The sequence below is a fragment of the Clinocottus analis genome, unplaced genomic scaffold, assembly GCF_023055335.1.
Source record: "Clinocottus analis isolate CAN_PGR_092001 unplaced genomic scaffold, fCliAna1.0.p SCAF_26, whole genome shotgun sequence".
In the NCBI taxonomy this organism is placed as follows: domain Eukaryota; kingdom Metazoa; phylum Chordata; class Actinopteri; order Perciformes; family Cottidae; genus Clinocottus; species Clinocottus analis.
The window spans coordinates 4,320,688-4,336,467 of record NW_027175998.1 but is presented as its reverse complement, the minus strand read 5'-3'; the positions used below and the strand labels follow the sequence as shown (position 1 = coordinate 4,336,467).

Genomic DNA, 15,780 nt, shown 5'->3' with positions numbered 1-15,780 from the left:
GGAAAGGAGAAAGGAGAGAGGAGAGAGGAGAGGAGAGGGACTAGAGTCGAGAAAGGAGAGAAAAGAGAGGAGAGAGGAGAAGAGAGAGGAGAGAGGAGAAGAGAGAGGAGAGAGGAAAGGAGAAAGGAGAGAGGAGAGAGGAGAGGAGAGGGACTAAAGACGAGAAAGGAGAGAAAAGAGAGGAGATAGGAGAGAGGAGTGAGAAGACAGGTGACAGGCGACTGGAGAGAGGAGAGAGGAGATAGGAGAGGAAAGAAGAGAGGAAAGGAGAGAGGAAGCGTGAAGGAGGGGGAAAGAAAAACAAACGAGGGTTAAAATGATAATAATAACCGCTGCACCTCAACATCTGCACGCCGTGTTACTGCTGGGAAGAAGTCACAACCATCAGATACACAGCTGGTTCACATCACCAGCAGGCAGTTTGCCACCTTTCAGCTGGATTCCGCCTCACACACACACACACACACACACACACACACACACACACCATCCTCTCTCTCTGGCTGCCCCAGTCTGTTGCTTCCACTGAGTTTTGAGCGCCACATGGCGAGGTGTGTGTGTGCGTTCACGGCTCACACTTTTATTTCTCCAACACTGTCCCGCTGTGGAGGAACGCCAACATTGCACTCCGCTTGGTAACGAGAGGCTGACGTAACAGACGTCATGCAGCCAGGAAGACGAATCCCTCTGGACACAAAACCAAGTTAGTGCAACGTTTGCACATTTATATTTCGATGTGGATGTCTCCTGGTGGCGCTTTCTGGCTTTAATGTTCAAATGTCAAATGTTCCCAAAACGAGCTTCAAGTAAATAAACGATTTTGAGGAAGTGGTTCAGCCAGAAACAGGAAGTCCAGCATTGCAATGTATGTACAAAGACAAACTGAAACTGAATAGATACGACGAGGACGAGGACGAGGACGAGAAATAACCCCAAGGATCAACAACATGGAGGCTCAACAGGTTCAGCCTCTTTCCTTCATGTGGACCGTGCTCTTCCTCGCTGTGTGCTCAGGAATGGACTCACCAAGTAAGCCATCAGAACTTCATTTCATGGAGTAAAGGCTGAAACAGCTTTGTGGACCACTAATGTAACACTGCAGTTGTTTGTGGTCCAATAAGTTTAGATATGTGTTTCTTTCGCGTCATATGAACGACAGCTAACTCTTTACCAATCTATTTTTTGGGGCGGAGGAGGAGTCAGATATTCTTCCTAATCTATGAATGTTTATAAAAAAGACAGTGTTCAAATTGATTCTTTTGTGCAAAGTGTATACGCTGATATGAAAGGGAGAAAAACAGCAGATTTGCACATTTCAGACGCTCTAACCAGAGAATGTGTCATGTTTTTGCGTCACAACTGGTCGACTTGTCGAGTGATGGAGTAATTTCATCTCTGAGATGACGCTCTGTGTCCCCTCACAGGAATCCGCCTGGAAAGCAGGGTCTTTGTGGCCTTCGCGGGCGAAGATCTCGACCTGAGCTGTGAGCTGACCGTCCCGGCCAATCAGAGCCACGACGTCCTGAAGTGCTACGACCCGCTCCACAAACCCGTCTACAGCTGTCCCGTCGCGCAGAGCGCCGGCCAGCCGCTAAAGCTCTCTCTTAGATTGGAGCTGAAGAACGTGACCGCTTCAGGAGAATACAGCTGCCGGTATAAAACAGCCAAAGTCTACTTGTATCTTCGAGTGAGAGGCGAGTATGAAAGGGTCTGAGGTGAAGAATCGTTTGAGTTTTGTTGGCAACGATTGGTTAATAATATCCATGAACGCACCATGTGTGAGGTAGTGGTGGGACAGGAAGTCCAGTCTTTAGCAGATGTACTCATGATGGTGCCCATTAAATAACATTTTGGTCGATGAAAAATGTCTAATTCAGCGTTAGTTTGTATTTAGCTCCTCCCTCTCGTGTCACCTCTGGTTGCAAATAAACAAAATGGCGACGGCCAAGATGGCGAACTCGAGGCTTCAAAGAGTGAAGTGAGGTAGTGGTGGGACAGAAAGTCCAGTATTTAGCAGATGTATTTATGCAAGTGCCCATTAAATAACACTTTGTTTGCTGAAAAATGTCAAATTCAGCGTTAGTTCGTATTTAGCTCCTCCCTCTCGCGTCACTTCTGGTTGCAAATAAACAAAATGGCGACGGCCAAGATGGCGAACTCGAGGCTTCAAAGCGTCCACAAACCAATGGGTGATGTCACGGTGACTACTTCCTCTTCTTATATGCAGTCTAGGGTGAAAAACTATTTAGGGATCAAAGAGCTCAAAGGCTCAAAGGCTTCAGATTTGTCTTGGGACCCCTTGAAGGGTCCCGACTCACTGATTGGAAACCCCCTAAATCAAAAGTCACTAATACTGATGCTGACGGAGTATTCAGTTTACATCAATATACATATACTATATCATGTTTAAACTCAGGAAACATTCCTGCGCTGACTGACATTGCATTGTGGGTATCTTCCCAGGTGACAGCCACAGGGACTTCAACATGTCGTACTACACAGAGGTCACCGTCGTCGGCAGCGTCACCGTCCTGCTGCTGGTGTTCAGTGTGGTCAGCTCGGTGTACGTGTTCAGAGGACATGGGGTAAGATGTGTCCCGCTCAGGACCGCAGGCGTTAAGAAACAGCATGTTGTAACGTCAGAATGTTGCTTTGTGATGACAGATGAGTGGTTTTTAAATGCTCAATTTATACTTAGTCAATGGACACAAAATGAACTATTGTCATGAGGCCTCTGCTGTGATTCGCCACCACAAACCCAAAGAAAACCTCCCCTTTGTGAGGAAGGTCATTGAAACACTGGTGTACCAGCAACTAAGTCACCTCTTAACCTCAAAGGATTCATGAATTCATTATTAAATCATTAAGAACATAGATGGATTGGGAAACTGGGCCGGCGTCCTGCTCCACCACAAGAGCACCTGCGTGAATTTCAGTGTAGTTTTAGTTATTCATTATTCTTTTGATGCCTTCAATTGTCATTGTTTAGACAAACTGTCACACTAAATGTGTCGACTGTGGCCGAAAAGGAAAGCAGGGAAGCGAAGAAAGAAAAGGAGAGAGAGAGGACAACGCCGCGGATGCGATAACGTCCACGTCTACGTCTTTCTATGCCGTAAGCACCGTTCTACTCTTCAGTGTAAAAGACTTCACGTGAATCTAACGGCACGACGTCCTTTGCTCTCACACACGTTCATTTGTATGTGTCTAACCGATATGGGACATTCTCCCAGAGCCTCGAGACTCGGCCCAGGTCCATTTATGATGTGCTGGACCGCTCGGCCGCCAACAGAGAGCCGGACCGAAGCAAAGCTAAACCCAAGAAAAAGGAACCCAGGAAAAAGGAACCCAGAGAATCGGTCAGTGTGGACTTCAGGTGCAGCAGAAAGAGATGAAACGTGCAGTTGCTGACGTGTCGTCTGCTTCCTCCACAGGTGGCGCAGACCACACCAGAGCAGCATGAAGGCGTGTTTGAGTGTGTCTATGAGAATTTTTGAATGGGAGATAAAGATTGTGATATTTATATTAGTGGCTGGAAAGAGTCTTTGGCACCTGTTACCAGACAGTATGTTGATTCTTTAAATGTGAAAGTAACCAAAACACAATGGAAAAATACCCTGTTGCATGTAAATTAGTCAAATAAAACTGCAAAAGTATTATCTGCAAATAATACTCAAAATACGATTATATGAATATTGTAATGTTTGGTTGTGGTGGAGCTACTAATAATAACTATTGGATTGAGAAGTCAAACATTTACTGTTAAAATGTAATGTATAATAATGCTGCATTGTTATTAATCACGAGCTGTCAAACAAATGCAGTGGAGGAAAATGAACAATAAAATGAAGATACACTCTTTGAATTGTAGTAAAAGGTAAAAGAGTTTTACTGCAGACATTTAAATAAATAAATCTGCTACTAGTCAGAACATAGAACCCTGGGGTCAGACAACCCTGAGATTAGAGAACCCTGAGGTCTGAACATAGAACGCTGACATCAGGGAGACCGAGGTCAGGGTTCTGTGATCTTGGGCATATGGAACTCTGAGAGCATAGAACCCTGAGGTCAGAGCATAAAAGGTTCTATGCTCTGACCTTAGGGTTCTACGCTCTGACCTCAGGGTTCTACACTCTGACCTCAGGGTTCTCTAATCTCAGGGTTCTATGTTCTGACCTCAAGGTTCAGAGAAACCTGAGGTCAGAGCATGGAACCCTGAATTTGTATTTTTTTGTTGGTGTTCTTATTTGGGCATTTCCTTCTGCGTGACGCGCCCTCCTGACCAATGAGGTTGCGAGGCATCGATTCTGTGAGCCAATCCCAACGCTCTGCTCAGTTGGACTTCCGGGTTTGGTTTGTTGTGCTTTTCTGCCTTCATCATGGCTGCAGAGGGCGATTTTCTGGCGAGATACCGCGCCGTGTCAAATAAACTGAAAAAGTAAGGGGTTAGTTTACATTACTTCGAAGAGAAAGAGGGCTAAATATGAGCGTGACGTGTCTTTACAATAATAAAACGTATCCAGCTATAAGCTAGGCTAAGCTCAATGCCAGCTTGTCTCTGTCATTACTGCTGGCGTCACATGACGCCGTGTCCCGTTACCTGTGAGTGCTCGTGATTAATTTGTTATGAAATATACTGTTCATAGATCTTAATTGTTTAGTTCGGGTACATTAAAAGTAGTAACTGGGGAGTAGTTGCGTCACTCGACGGCTAAGCACTCGACGGCTAAGCTAAGCTCGGTTTGGCTAGCTACAGTGAGCTAGCCTCACGTTCATTCTGTTTAGCGCATGAACAGTTACCTGGAGGCGTGTTTACTGCAGCTGGGTTGATAAATGTCTGGTTGTGATCCTACAGAAATGTTAAAGGCTTGTGTTTCTTTGCGGCAGACGTTTTCTCCGGAAGCCCAATGTAGCGGAGGCGAGTGAGCAGTTTGGTAAGTGTCTCTAATGCTTCCTTTACACTTCGCTTACACTGACCTGGTCCCAGTGTCTGAGGCCCTAAACCCTGCACCCTCAGGGTCCTCCTGACGTCACCTGCTAAAATGTTGAGTGTGAGATGCTGTGAGGTCTTGAAAGAGTGTGAATAAGCTGTCCCATTTAACAGCTTCACTAACACAATGTCATGTTTCATGACTAAATCTGTATATTCCAAACTCCAGCCTCTCTCTCCTCTGTGTCCTTTGTGTTCATGAGAAACAGACCGTTTGCCTCATGTGTGTTTTCCTGTTGTCCCTTTGTGTTTCAGGTCAGTTAGCTAAGGAGCTGAAGCAGCAGGACTGCCTGCAGTATGCCGCCTTCTGTAACCTGGCCATGGCTCGGTGAGTGCCTGTGTGTCCTCGTACCTGTGTGTCCTCGTACCTGTGTGTCCTCGTACCTGTGTGTCCTCGTACCTGTGTGTCCTTGTGCCTGCTTGTCCTTGAGGCCAAGCTCACCAGTTCTGCCGACGGCTTTCCCACAAGTTGGGAAGCTGTTGTAGCATCTTGAGATGAGGTGTTTGAGACCCCCATATGGTCGTAATATACAGGTGTTCCTGTAGTTTCAGCCTTGCTACTATGTCTTCGGCTCACTACTAAACGCTGCTTTTCCTAATGGACGTCACATGCTCACTGTTGACCTGTCTGATGGTCCTCGTCTTGTCTGCAGGTGTGAGCAGACTCTCTTCAACGCGCCTGGAGAGGCTCTGGCGTTAACAGACGCCGCCCGCCTCTTCCTCTTGTCCGAGAAGGAGAACCGGGCGCTGCAAGCCCCGGGCTTTGACGAGCACCTTCAAGCGGCTCTCAACTGCTACAGTTTTGCCGTTAAGGTGCGTGAGGATGCCTCGTTTGAGTTTCAAAGGGGCTTGAAGCGAACAGTTGTACATCCCTGTATCGTTTCCCCAGTTCGAAGATAATGCTGACGTGCAAATGGCTTACAGGTGCACATTGAGATGAACCAGCCCGTGATGGCGGCCAGCCTGTGTCTCGAACTTGGCAACGCTCTCAAGGTAAAACTTTTGCTCCTGACTGTCCAGAAAAATAAATGTACTCCATCTTTAACTTTGACATACAGTTCCTTCAAAACGACAAGTTAACCTCAGCTCCCCGTGTGGTTCCACCAGGAGATGAACCGACCGGGAGAAGCCATTGTTCACTTCCAGAGGGCCGCCGAGCTGCAAACGCAGACGCCGGTTGAAGCGCTGCTGTCAATGGGAGAAATAGCCACGTGTAAAATTTTCACCCGTGAGTTCCGTCCGTCTGCGTTTGCGTCGCATGTCGTAGCCAACGAGGGTTTTCTGTCTATCTAGAGTTTACACCTGCTCGTTGTTGCTTTCTTTTCTGCAGGTGACTACGACGGCGCTCTGTCGGTGTTCACAGAGATGCAGCTGACGTGCCAGGAGAGAGGCCTGCAGCTGCCGGGCATCAACACCCCCGTTGGTGAGGCTTTGCTTTCTTCTACAGGCTCCGCCTCTTTTCAAATAGTCATGCGTTCGAGCACAAGATGCCAAAATGCTGAGATCCAAAAATTGGAAGTTTAAACAAACCTCCAAAGAAAAGAAAAACAGGATGAATGTGTCACTTATGCTTTAGTATTGTTGATGCATTTTATTTAATTACACTGACGATGAACAACAATAAATATTGAACCGTCTTTATTTCTCCTTTCCTGAAAAAGGGGCGTTTCTGGACATTGTCGCGAAATGTGAAATATCCAGAGTTCTACTGCTGATGCTGCTCGAGGTAAGCGTGTTGATTTTAATATAGAAAGACATTGCAAAAAAAACAACATGCTCATCACAGTGAAGTGTAAAACACGGCCTCAATAAGAGACGACATGTTTGTTTGTTTTTGACGTATGAGCCAGTTCTTTTCGCGTCACTTGGGGAAAGCTATATTTAACAGGCAGGTTGTGATAAAACACGTGTTTTCTGTCGTTCATGTGGCCGTTTGACACCGAATGTTGGCAAGTGTTGCTGTGAAAACAAAGTATTGATCTTGTGTCGCTATGCCAAAGCGTCCCACACCGGTACGTGACTTACACTTTAATAACACAACGCTTTGTGTTTGCCCCGAGCAGCCCCCCCCCCAGAAGCTGTTACCAGAGCATGCCCAGACCCTGGAGAGATACGCATGGGAGTCTTTTGACCCTCACAGTCAAGGTATATCCCAAAAAAACCCACCTAAAATATTGATCTATTATTTCATGAACATGTTCCACTGCGAACGCACACCGTGCGTCCTGTGAGTGACGTTTATTTCAAGCGTTGTGATCGTGGTCTTGTCCTCTCCTTCAGTGACCTTCCTGCCTGAGAACGTTTTCCTGCTCCTGCAGTCCGTCGTGGTGAGTTTTTATCGTTCCACATACTTGTACATCACAGTTGACAGGATTTCCTGGTCCTTCGCACGGGAAAAAGAATGCAGTCCTGTCTTCCCTCGCCAGTGGAATTATTCTTTTTTCCGTCGGCTTTCAAAGTTCTTGATTGATGTTTGTTCCTGACTTGAATAGAAAAGATTAAAGCAACCAGCTCTGGACGAACAGACTCTGTCCACATTATGGGGAGAGTTTCAATGAGCAGGCTCGTCCACGAGACGCGGAGAACTCGTCGAGGTCGTTGGACTCTGCAGCTCTGGCTTCCCCTTTTTTTTGTGCGGCGTTTAACAGTAAATCTGTTTTGCAGATGGCGTGTCAGGAGAAAGACACGGAGTCCCTCAAGTCTCTGCAGACTGAGCTTTGGTGAGCACTTGAAATGTGATTTTTTTAGTGGGGGGGGGAGGGGTTATGCTGCGTTTTTTTATATTCAGTATTTACCTTAATCTTCATTTTCCATATTGATTGCGTGGTTTCTCCTCTTTCCCCTCAGGCCGTTTCTGACTGCAGAGCAGAATCATCTTCTCCACCTGGTGGTGCAGGAGCGCATTACGCCGTCTGGACAAGGCATTTAGTCACTGAAGGTTTCCACTCGCTTCCTCTGGGAGCGACAGAATGGAACATTCCTGTTTCTGACTGGGTCTGTTGTAAGGCCCGAGGACGCGCTGTGTCCAAAGCCTCGCTGTTGTGTCTTGCACTGAGGGCTTTTTGTCGTTGTGTGTTGCTTTTTTTGTTGTTGTAGTTTTTTTTTATTGTAATTCAAAAGAATTTGAATGAAATCTGGTGTGAAGGCCACAGAACTGGACCAATAAATTCATATTTATGATGCAAATGTTGCATTTACAGCAGTTTAATAGATGAATACACGAAAGCCTTTTGGTATAATTTGTTTTATTAATAAATGATATGGCTTGAATTCCAATTTAATTACAAACAAAACCTTCTATTGCATAGTTCAGAATTATGGTAAAAAATTAAACAACATTGACCTCCATCCTGGTTCACTGGATGTTCACCTGTACACTTTGCATGTACTTTTCTTACAATAGCAGCCAACTACAGACACACAAATTAAACAAAAAGAAAATACAAAATGTTACAAAAATATATTGGTTACAATGCACATAGATTAAAAAAAAAGGAAACGGTATACTTCAATTGTAACATGATACATGATTAAAAGTACTTGTGCTGTATAGTGAGGCTGGTCTCTGCTGCTGAACCTTCACAGATACACCGTTCATTTATTTTCCACTCCGGAAAGCTGCAGTAGGAACCGTCAGCCTCCCTACGATGTGACACAGATAAGCACTTTCATCTCGGAGTGTTTTGAACTACTTAATCTCCAAAGGGCTTTTCTTCTCCCACATTTCCTTTCTTTGTCTTTTTAAAGGAGCAGTTGGACATTTTAGTGGAAGAACTTCTCTCGTCTTTCTTGCAGAGTTAGAGAGGACTGACGCCGCTCTCCTTCCTGTTTGGGAAACGTGAAGCTCTCCGCAGCAGTGGGTTAGCTTAGCTTAGCGCAATGACTGGCAAGCGGCTAGCGTGGCTGTCAAAAAAGTCCACGATCAGCACTTCTAGAGTTCACTTTTTCCCCTCTGGTCTGGTTTAAGTCGGCTCGTGGCCCTGAAACAGCTGAACAGTCTTTCTGCTGTGCTCTCACTCTGCTGCCAGGAGCTTCACACTAAAACACAGATACAGGACTGGCATCAGCCGTCCCTGCAAGAACTCCTCTACTTCTCAAAATGTTAACTAGTTCGATCCAGATACAATTGCAGAATAGTCCGTATCCCTTAGTACTGTTACTGCATTTCAAAAGACCATTGATTTATTCATTGATTGACGCTTACACTGCTATGAAAAAGGCACTTTTTAAGAGGCGGCACCCTCCTCTTACAACCTTATTAATCAAATAGAAATCTATAATCTAAGTACGATTGCTCCATTTCAATTTATAATAATCAAAATATAAACAAATGGCTCTTGTAAGCAATTGAACATCATCTCTTTCCCCTCCTTTTTTTCCTAGCTGCATATGTAGATCATCAAGTTTTTTCTTCTTCTTCCCCCCTCCCCCCCAATTTTTTAAAATTCTTTTTAAATTCCTCCAAAACTCAAACCGGGGGCTCCCGGGCCTGAGCCGGTTCCCGCTGTCCTCTCACTCGCTCTTCTTCCTGAGGATGAGGTAGGTGACGGCTAAGACGAAGGTGAGCACGAAGGAGATCCAGGCCAGCACGTAGGAGTGTCCGTACCCTCCCACCGTGTCGTTGGCGTGGAGCTCGGCCGTGTAGACCGAGGCTGCGATCATGATGCACAGGCCTGCCGGAGAGGAGGAGGAACACGTCACTCATGAAGTCAATATTATAATGTGTAGATTATGAGACAAGGCTTGTGAACAGGGACTGATCTACTGAACCCCCAATTTCATTATTAATAATAATAATACGACCAATTATATCTCGTCGTGACACTACCTTCTTGTGTTTTAGGTTTTAAAAGCATAAATGAACCACATGAAATGTTAATTGCCTCAAAGCTTTTTGACTATTTCAACAAAATAAAACAAAAGACCCACACTAAAAATATGCTCATGGATAAAGAAGACGAACAAGGTAACAAAGAGAAGAGAATTAGGATGACAGATTATTGTTTTTAGTGTATTTTACAGCTGATTTAAGACAAAGGTCCATAAAGGGGTTAAATCCTATGATTTGTACTTTTCTAGTAGCAGCGCCAAAGATTCATAATCCACCATCTTCCTCACTCTCCTGTCTACATGGATATGTTGAGTTTGACCCAAATCTGTCACAACATGTAATCCATAATAATAATAATATACTCCACCTAATAAACTGATATGAATGAGACTCAACTTCACCATTTGGTTTTTGGGCGCGGTGACTTGATGACCGATTCAAGGCGTTGAGAACGAGCACGCCGTCCTGCTGGCTCACCGTTTAAAGAGCAACGGAGCTCAAACACGCTGTTGATTATTTGGTAAATCACCAGAAAGATGACGCCAACCAACGACCTCGTCCCATTCCCTGAGATCTGAACATGTGCCAGTTTCTTTTCTTTCATGAGCATTAAATGCATCAGATATTTCTATAATGTAAAAGTTCATATTGGTTTGAAGACGAGTAATCCGATAGTTTTACTCTTGAACCCGTGTGTGACATTCTGACTGCAGGACTTTTTACATGGAACACAGAACTGCATCCATCATAAAAAAAAGCATCTCAACTTGATGTGATATTCATCTCCGCTCTTCCTCTGAGCTTTTAAAGCCGTCCTCAGCCAGTGAAATACTTTACAGTCACACAGATGTCTGGAACGGCTCTGGAGCCGAGCATTGAGCCCACATCCTCCGTGGAGAGGTACAAATCTCCGCCGCAGGAAGCGAGGAAAAACAAATCCATACTTCTTGCAGCTGCGGGTCAGAGCGCTTGACTCGGCGTTACTTACAGGCGATCAGCTGCAGGATGCCGGTGAAGGTGAACCGCTGGCCCTTGGGCAGCGTGAACAGCTGAGCCATGAACACCAGCAGGGCCAGGATGGAGAAGATGCAGGCCAGCACGGCGGTGGCCTGCACCGTCTGCAGGTATTCTGCAGCGGCGGGGGGGGAAGAGACAGACACGCAGTTGGTGAAAGATTCACATCAACGCAGAAACGAGGCAGCAGCACACAATATTATGTATTATAACTGCTCTACTGAGAGGAACATTCATGCAAAAATCACTGACAACCTCTGTGACTATCCCCTAACCAGCATCCCTCCTGCTTCTACATGTCAGCAGGTTGCATCTCCACCAGGATCACTCTGTGTTCACTTTACCCTCAGGGTAGTCTTTCAGGTTGGTGTAATGCCAGACCGAGTTGGTCAACTCCCAGCGGCCCCACAGGTCGGTGGACATGGTGTCGGTGATCCACCAGGCCTGAAGACAAACGCAGTTATCCAGAACGTGAAGAGATATTTCATCAACTTATCGAGTGATTACACGACAGTGTGACGGCTTTTTAGTTGTTTTTTTTAAAGGGGACATGTTCAGGTTTATACTTGGATTTGAGGTTTCACAACATATTCACATGCTTAATTTCACAAAAACGATATTTTCTGAACTCTACATATTGTTATGTACATTATATATCGTATGTATAGTTTGAATACGGGCTGAGAGTATTTCTCACTGGGTTGAGCGATTCGATACTTCATAACTTTATGAGGATCCATTTATTTATCCGTCTACTTGTGATGTGAATGTTTCTATGGTTGTTTTCAATGTTAGTCTTTACTGCGAGAGCTGCTAAACAGTTTTTCGTTGTTTTCGTGACAATGACAATAAAGTATTCTATTCGATAACTGTAATAATATAGAGCTTAGACCTGCTTTTTTTTTTAAAAAGTCAAAAAACATCCTTTTTTCATTATTCTTTTTACAATATGGGACCTTTAAACGTTATAGAGGAAAACAATAATCCACCTACATTATCAATGGCGGCCACCAGGAGCAGGATGATGGTGGTGATGTGCAGAACAACGATTCCAGCGAGCATCAACATCGTTGCCTTCTGAAAACTGATAACAAGTTGTGTGTGTGTGTGTGGGGGGGGGCAACGTTATTGATTTTCCACTTTACGTGACGTAGGCGTGTTGGCGCGAGCGCGCTGAACCCACACAGCTGTCCCCAATTAACACTCAAGACAGAAAGAAACAACACGATGACTTTAAACTGTCCAGACAGGGAGACTCGAGCCGTTGCACGCGAGCCCAAACTCGCCCCAGAAGTCTGGGACGGACAGACGTGTTTTTTAATCACGCACATCTGCTATCACACACGTACACACACCCGCGCACGCGCATACCCGAAGAACCGGTTTGACGTTTTAAATGTTCCGTTTGTGTGTTTTTTTAAAACACGTATTTTCTCCCGTTACATGTGTGTAGGCCCCACGAACACTGCGCGTGTCCGCTGGCCGACTTTTAACGGCTTTGGTCCGTTTCCGTCGACATGAAAGGCGCATTTGTTTGGTGACGGTGTTTTGCGGCATTCCTCAAACGGGCTGCGCTCCGTCACGGGCGCGCGCGCACACATACACACACGCACACGCACACACAGGGCCTGTACTCACGGTGAACAACTTTGAAAAGAGCGCGAGAACAACGACGACAGAAAGCAATAATACACACACCTCTAACGTATCTGCGCACATATACGCACACGGCTGTCTGTTTAAGTCTCGCGTGGACGCGCACAGTTTAGCGCTGCGTGTTTTTTAAACCAAAAAAAAAAATACTTTTTCTTTCTCTTTTTCTTTGCGCGCGGTCATATCCGTGCCATTCTTCAAAGCGCTGGTGACAAACAAATCGGTGCTTCAACTCCTCTGCGCTCGACGCAACAACAAAAACAACAACAAACGTTCACAAATGATGCGCGGGCGCGGTTTTTCTTTAACGGCGCGCGCCCATAAAACACAAGTTCACAAAGCGCAAACGGCGCTGCGTTGAGTTTACCTGATGAGCTCTGACGCGCGGGCCCGGGACTGATTTTGGGAATGTGAACGCAGCGTATAGACCCACCCAGCTTTGAATCCGCAGCACACACATCACCCTGTTTCTCTCTCCATTCCCTCTCTTTCCTCTCACCAAGCTCCACCCATGAAGTTTCCTTTTTTTCCTCCTCTTTTTTTCTTCTTTTCTTACCCCCTTCTCAATGAAATGTCCAGACCAGCTTGTCCCCTTCAACTCCAAACGGCACCCGGCAGAGGACCACTCTTTAAAAACCGTTCATACTTCCTCAGCACCTCTTTTTAGTCCTCTTTCACCACCGCTTGATGATACATTTTTGTGAAATTGACCTTCTGTTTAGACTGAGCCCCCCATCTTATGAATATTACATATCATTTTGGATGCATAAGCGTGTCTTTTCCTTGTGCTTTCACGCGCTTTGTCGCTTTGTTGAGCACAATGACTCCTCCCAAGATGGAGACGTTAGAAGTGAGCATAAACACCAGGGACAACTTCATTGACAGTGAAAATTTCAATAAAACAAACAATGCAGAGACTAGATTGATTCTGCTCGTAACGCATTAATAACACGTGTTGAGTTTGTTAAGGCAGAAACAGCATCTGTCCTGTCGTGAGCGCTTAACACTTAGATGGCAAAATAGGACCATATGTGTGTTTATTATATGTATTGGCATTTAAAGTGGTTTAATCCCATGCAGCCTGAGCTACCAGTGAAAATGTCCCTCACAAAACACATTAGCGACCTTTTTTCTGCAACTTGACTATAACACATTTGTGCGATTGCCACCAGAAACAGGATTTAGGAAATGAACATATATGCAAACCGTCCCATTTTTAATAGACACTGACACATAGGTGTTATTGTCTGCTGGTAAATCATATGTTATTACAGGATTACTGGCAGGCGGTGCCTCTCCGGTAAAGCCTTTCATCACCGCTCTCATGAGAGAAAGCTCCAGCAGATAGAGCTTCTTATTTCTACAACAAAGCAGTATGTAAAAAAAAAAAAAAAAGGAAATAAAAGACCATCTTTCGTCTCGTAACGGGCCTCATGTCTTATCTCCCCTCGGGCCGGGCGCTCTCTCAGCGACGACCACATGGAGCGAGGAAGGCCCGACCCCGGCGCTACAATGGCGGCTTTGTCCTCCCGGAGGTGGGACGAGGAGAGATACCATAATTGCTTCCTTTTGCTCTTTTCACACCGACGCTTCCCCACTCGGGGTCATCTGTGGCGAGGAGAGAGAAGAAAAAACAGAGTTAAGAATCTAAGTTTACACGGCTGGCTGCAGAGAGAGAGAGAGAGAGAGTACAGTATGTACAGATACTATGGGATGCATTTTCTCAGTGGCAACAGACGTTTGTTCAGCATCATCAATGGATGTAACGATCTGTGGAGACTGGAGGCAATGTCTGAACCCAGAGGATGCTTTAACTGCTGTTCTGGATGTATTTACAGAATCCCCAAAGACTCGTCTCAACTTTCTCTAAAGTTTCCACCGTATTATCTAATCCAGGCAGCCAGGACATAATGTCTCTTCTCTTTTTGTGTGTGCTGAATATAAACACATTATTTGGTATGAAAATGTGTAATATTGGCACGAAACATCATCATATCCTGATATAACCAAACATATATTTGTACATGGAGTTCAGGCTGCTGTTATTGCTTTGAATTTGGTAACAGCAATGGTTGACAGAGTATTCAGATCCTTTATTATTTACAATTATTTATATTTATTATATTTATTTGGGTCATAGTAATAATAACACACTGTAGAAATACTTCAGCTAAAAGTCCTGCTTTCAAAATGTTGCTTAAGTTTGAGGTTTCAAGTATAAACAGCAAAATGTACTTAAGCATGTAATGTAAAACGTCCCATGTGACTGATCTCTTACATTATGACATCATCAAAGTGTAAGAAGTATTAGCTGGAAGCAGTTTTAGCTACTTTTATTATGAATTAATCTGCTGTTTAAATAACATAGAAGGGACATTTTATTGTAAATAACAAAGTCAAGCAAATGTACCTCGAGGACTATACTTGAGTAAATCTCTACTTTAGGAAAAAACAAATACTTGTCAATCAAATCTGGAAATTTTGGGACAAGTAGCACATCGATGGCTAAAGTGCCTCATGCAAAACCTCACATCTGCAAAACGATTCAGGGAAAAAGGGCGTAAACCTCCTATCTGCACTTTGTGTATTTATTTCTCTTTTACTCATGTTATGTATCTGGGGATCTTAACAAATAGTATTCAGCAAGAAAACTTGTATTTTAAAAAAAAGGAATTTCTTTGCTCTTTGGCCTTCCACATGTTGTTTCATAGCTCGATTGGAAATCACCTCTCAGAAAGCTGGATGTCTGTATCTTCCTGACTTGAATGTAATGGAGCTATCACGTGCTCTCGGCCTTAAACTCCGTTTTTTTTTTTTGTCAAAGTCGAGCATCTGCGGATCAAACCCATTGAAACCTCACATCTCTTTCAGAGGGAGCACGTGTCTCACGAGCTCGCTGTTACATAACGGTGAGCTGTACGCCGCCCGGCTGCTGATGGAGTCATTAGAGTAAGTTCCATCAGCGTATCGCCTGGGACGACAATCATATCGAGGGCTGTTATTATTGTCACGTATAGGAACGGACGAGGGGAAGTACTTTCTCTCCCGGTCGTAACTCTGAATATAAAACCCCATCATTATGTCTGACCCCCGATGGTTTGTCGTATCCTCACAGTGGAGCGGTGAGTGGGTGCTCAGCAGCGCTGCTTTCGCCTGATCTGAGTCACTGGAGTTTTCTATTCCCGGCACAACATGTGGGCCTCCAGAAAGTGCAGTCGACCGTCCACGAGCGCATGTGGGGAAAGAAGTGAAGGAGAAGAAGCTTCTTTCAGGAATGAATGCTGACAATAGT

At 44.9% G+C, this 15,780-nt stretch overlaps 3 protein-coding genes across 3 annotated transcripts; 2 read left to right on the top strand and 1 right to left on the bottom strand.

The window, feature by feature from the left end:
* The first annotated feature begins 2,481 nt into the window (after positions 1-2,481).
* On the top strand, positions 2,482-3,829 carry nfam1 (NFAT activating protein with ITAM motif 1). The gene is made up of 4 exons (XM_068592199.1): positions 2,482-2,585; positions 2,990-3,115; positions 3,234-3,359; positions 3,435-3,829. Exons 1-4 carry the CDS (start codon positions 2,487-2,489, stop codon positions 3,495-3,497), a joined length of 414 nt encoding a protein of 137 aa, XP_068448300.1. The 5' UTR covers positions 2,482-2,486; the 3' UTR covers positions 3,498-3,829.
* A 498-nt stretch (positions 3,830-4,327) lies between these two features.
* On the top strand, positions 4,328-8,260 carry f8a (coagulation factor VIII associated). The gene is made up of 12 exons (XM_068592104.1): positions 4,328-4,438; positions 4,888-4,934; positions 5,246-5,318; positions 5,644-5,803; positions 5,915-5,983; positions 6,098-6,218; positions 6,321-6,413; positions 6,652-6,716; positions 7,054-7,135; positions 7,271-7,317; positions 7,655-7,710; positions 7,838-8,260. Exons 1-12 carry the CDS (start codon positions 4,380-4,382, stop codon positions 7,917-7,919), a joined length of 954 nt encoding a protein of 317 aa, XP_068448205.1. The 5' UTR covers positions 4,328-4,379; the 3' UTR covers positions 7,920-8,260.
* emp1 (epithelial membrane protein 1) lies at positions 8,224-12,968 on the bottom strand. The gene is made up of 5 exons (XM_068592105.1): positions 12,856-12,968; positions 11,829-11,919; positions 11,180-11,279; positions 10,810-10,950; positions 8,224-9,663 (listed from the first exon to the last, which is right to left on the bottom strand). Exons 2-5 carry the CDS (start codon positions 11,901-11,903, stop codon positions 9,503-9,505), a joined length of 477 nt encoding a protein of 158 aa, XP_068448206.1. The 5' UTR covers positions 11,904-11,919; positions 12,856-12,968; the 3' UTR covers positions 8,224-9,502.
* Positions 12,969-15,780: the final 2,812 nt, after the last annotated feature.

Bases quoted from the DNA above. Each gene is read 5' to 3' on its own strand.
- nfam1 (XM_068592199.1), top strand. From the start codon at position 2,487: ATGTCGTACTACACAGAGGTCACCGTCGTCGGCAGCGTCACCGTCCTG. The intron at 2,586-2,989 runs GTAAGATGTGTC...GTCATTGTTTAG, and splicing joins ACGTGTTCAGAGGACATGGG to ACAAACTGTCACACTAAATG. The intron at 3,360-3,434 runs GTCAGTGTGGAC...CTTCCTCCACAG, and splicing joins AAAAGGAACCCAGAGAATCG to GTGGCGCAGACCACACCAGA.
- f8a (XM_068592104.1), top strand. From the start codon at position 4,380: ATGGCTGCAGAGGGCGATTTTCTGGCGAGATACCGCGCCGTGTCAAAT. The intron at 6,717-7,053 runs GTAAGCGTGTTG...TGCCCCGAGCAG, and splicing joins TACTGCTGATGCTGCTCGAG to CCCCCCCCCCAGAAGCTGTT. The intron at 7,136-7,270 runs GTATATCCCAAA...CCTCTCCTTCAG, and splicing joins TTTTGACCCTCACAGTCAAG to TGACCTTCCTGCCTGAGAAC.
- emp1 (XM_068592105.1), bottom strand. From the start codon at position 11,903: ATGTTGATGCTCGCTGGAATCGTTGTTCTGCACATCACCACCATCATC. The intron at 11,280-11,828 runs GTAGGTGGATTA...GTTTGTCTTCAG, and splicing joins TGGTGGCCGCCATTGATAAT to GCCTGGTGGATCACCGACAC. The intron at 10,951-11,179 runs GTAAAGTGAACA...CCGCCGCTGCAG, and splicing joins CCTGAAAGACTACCCTGAGG to AATACCTGCAGACGGTGCAG.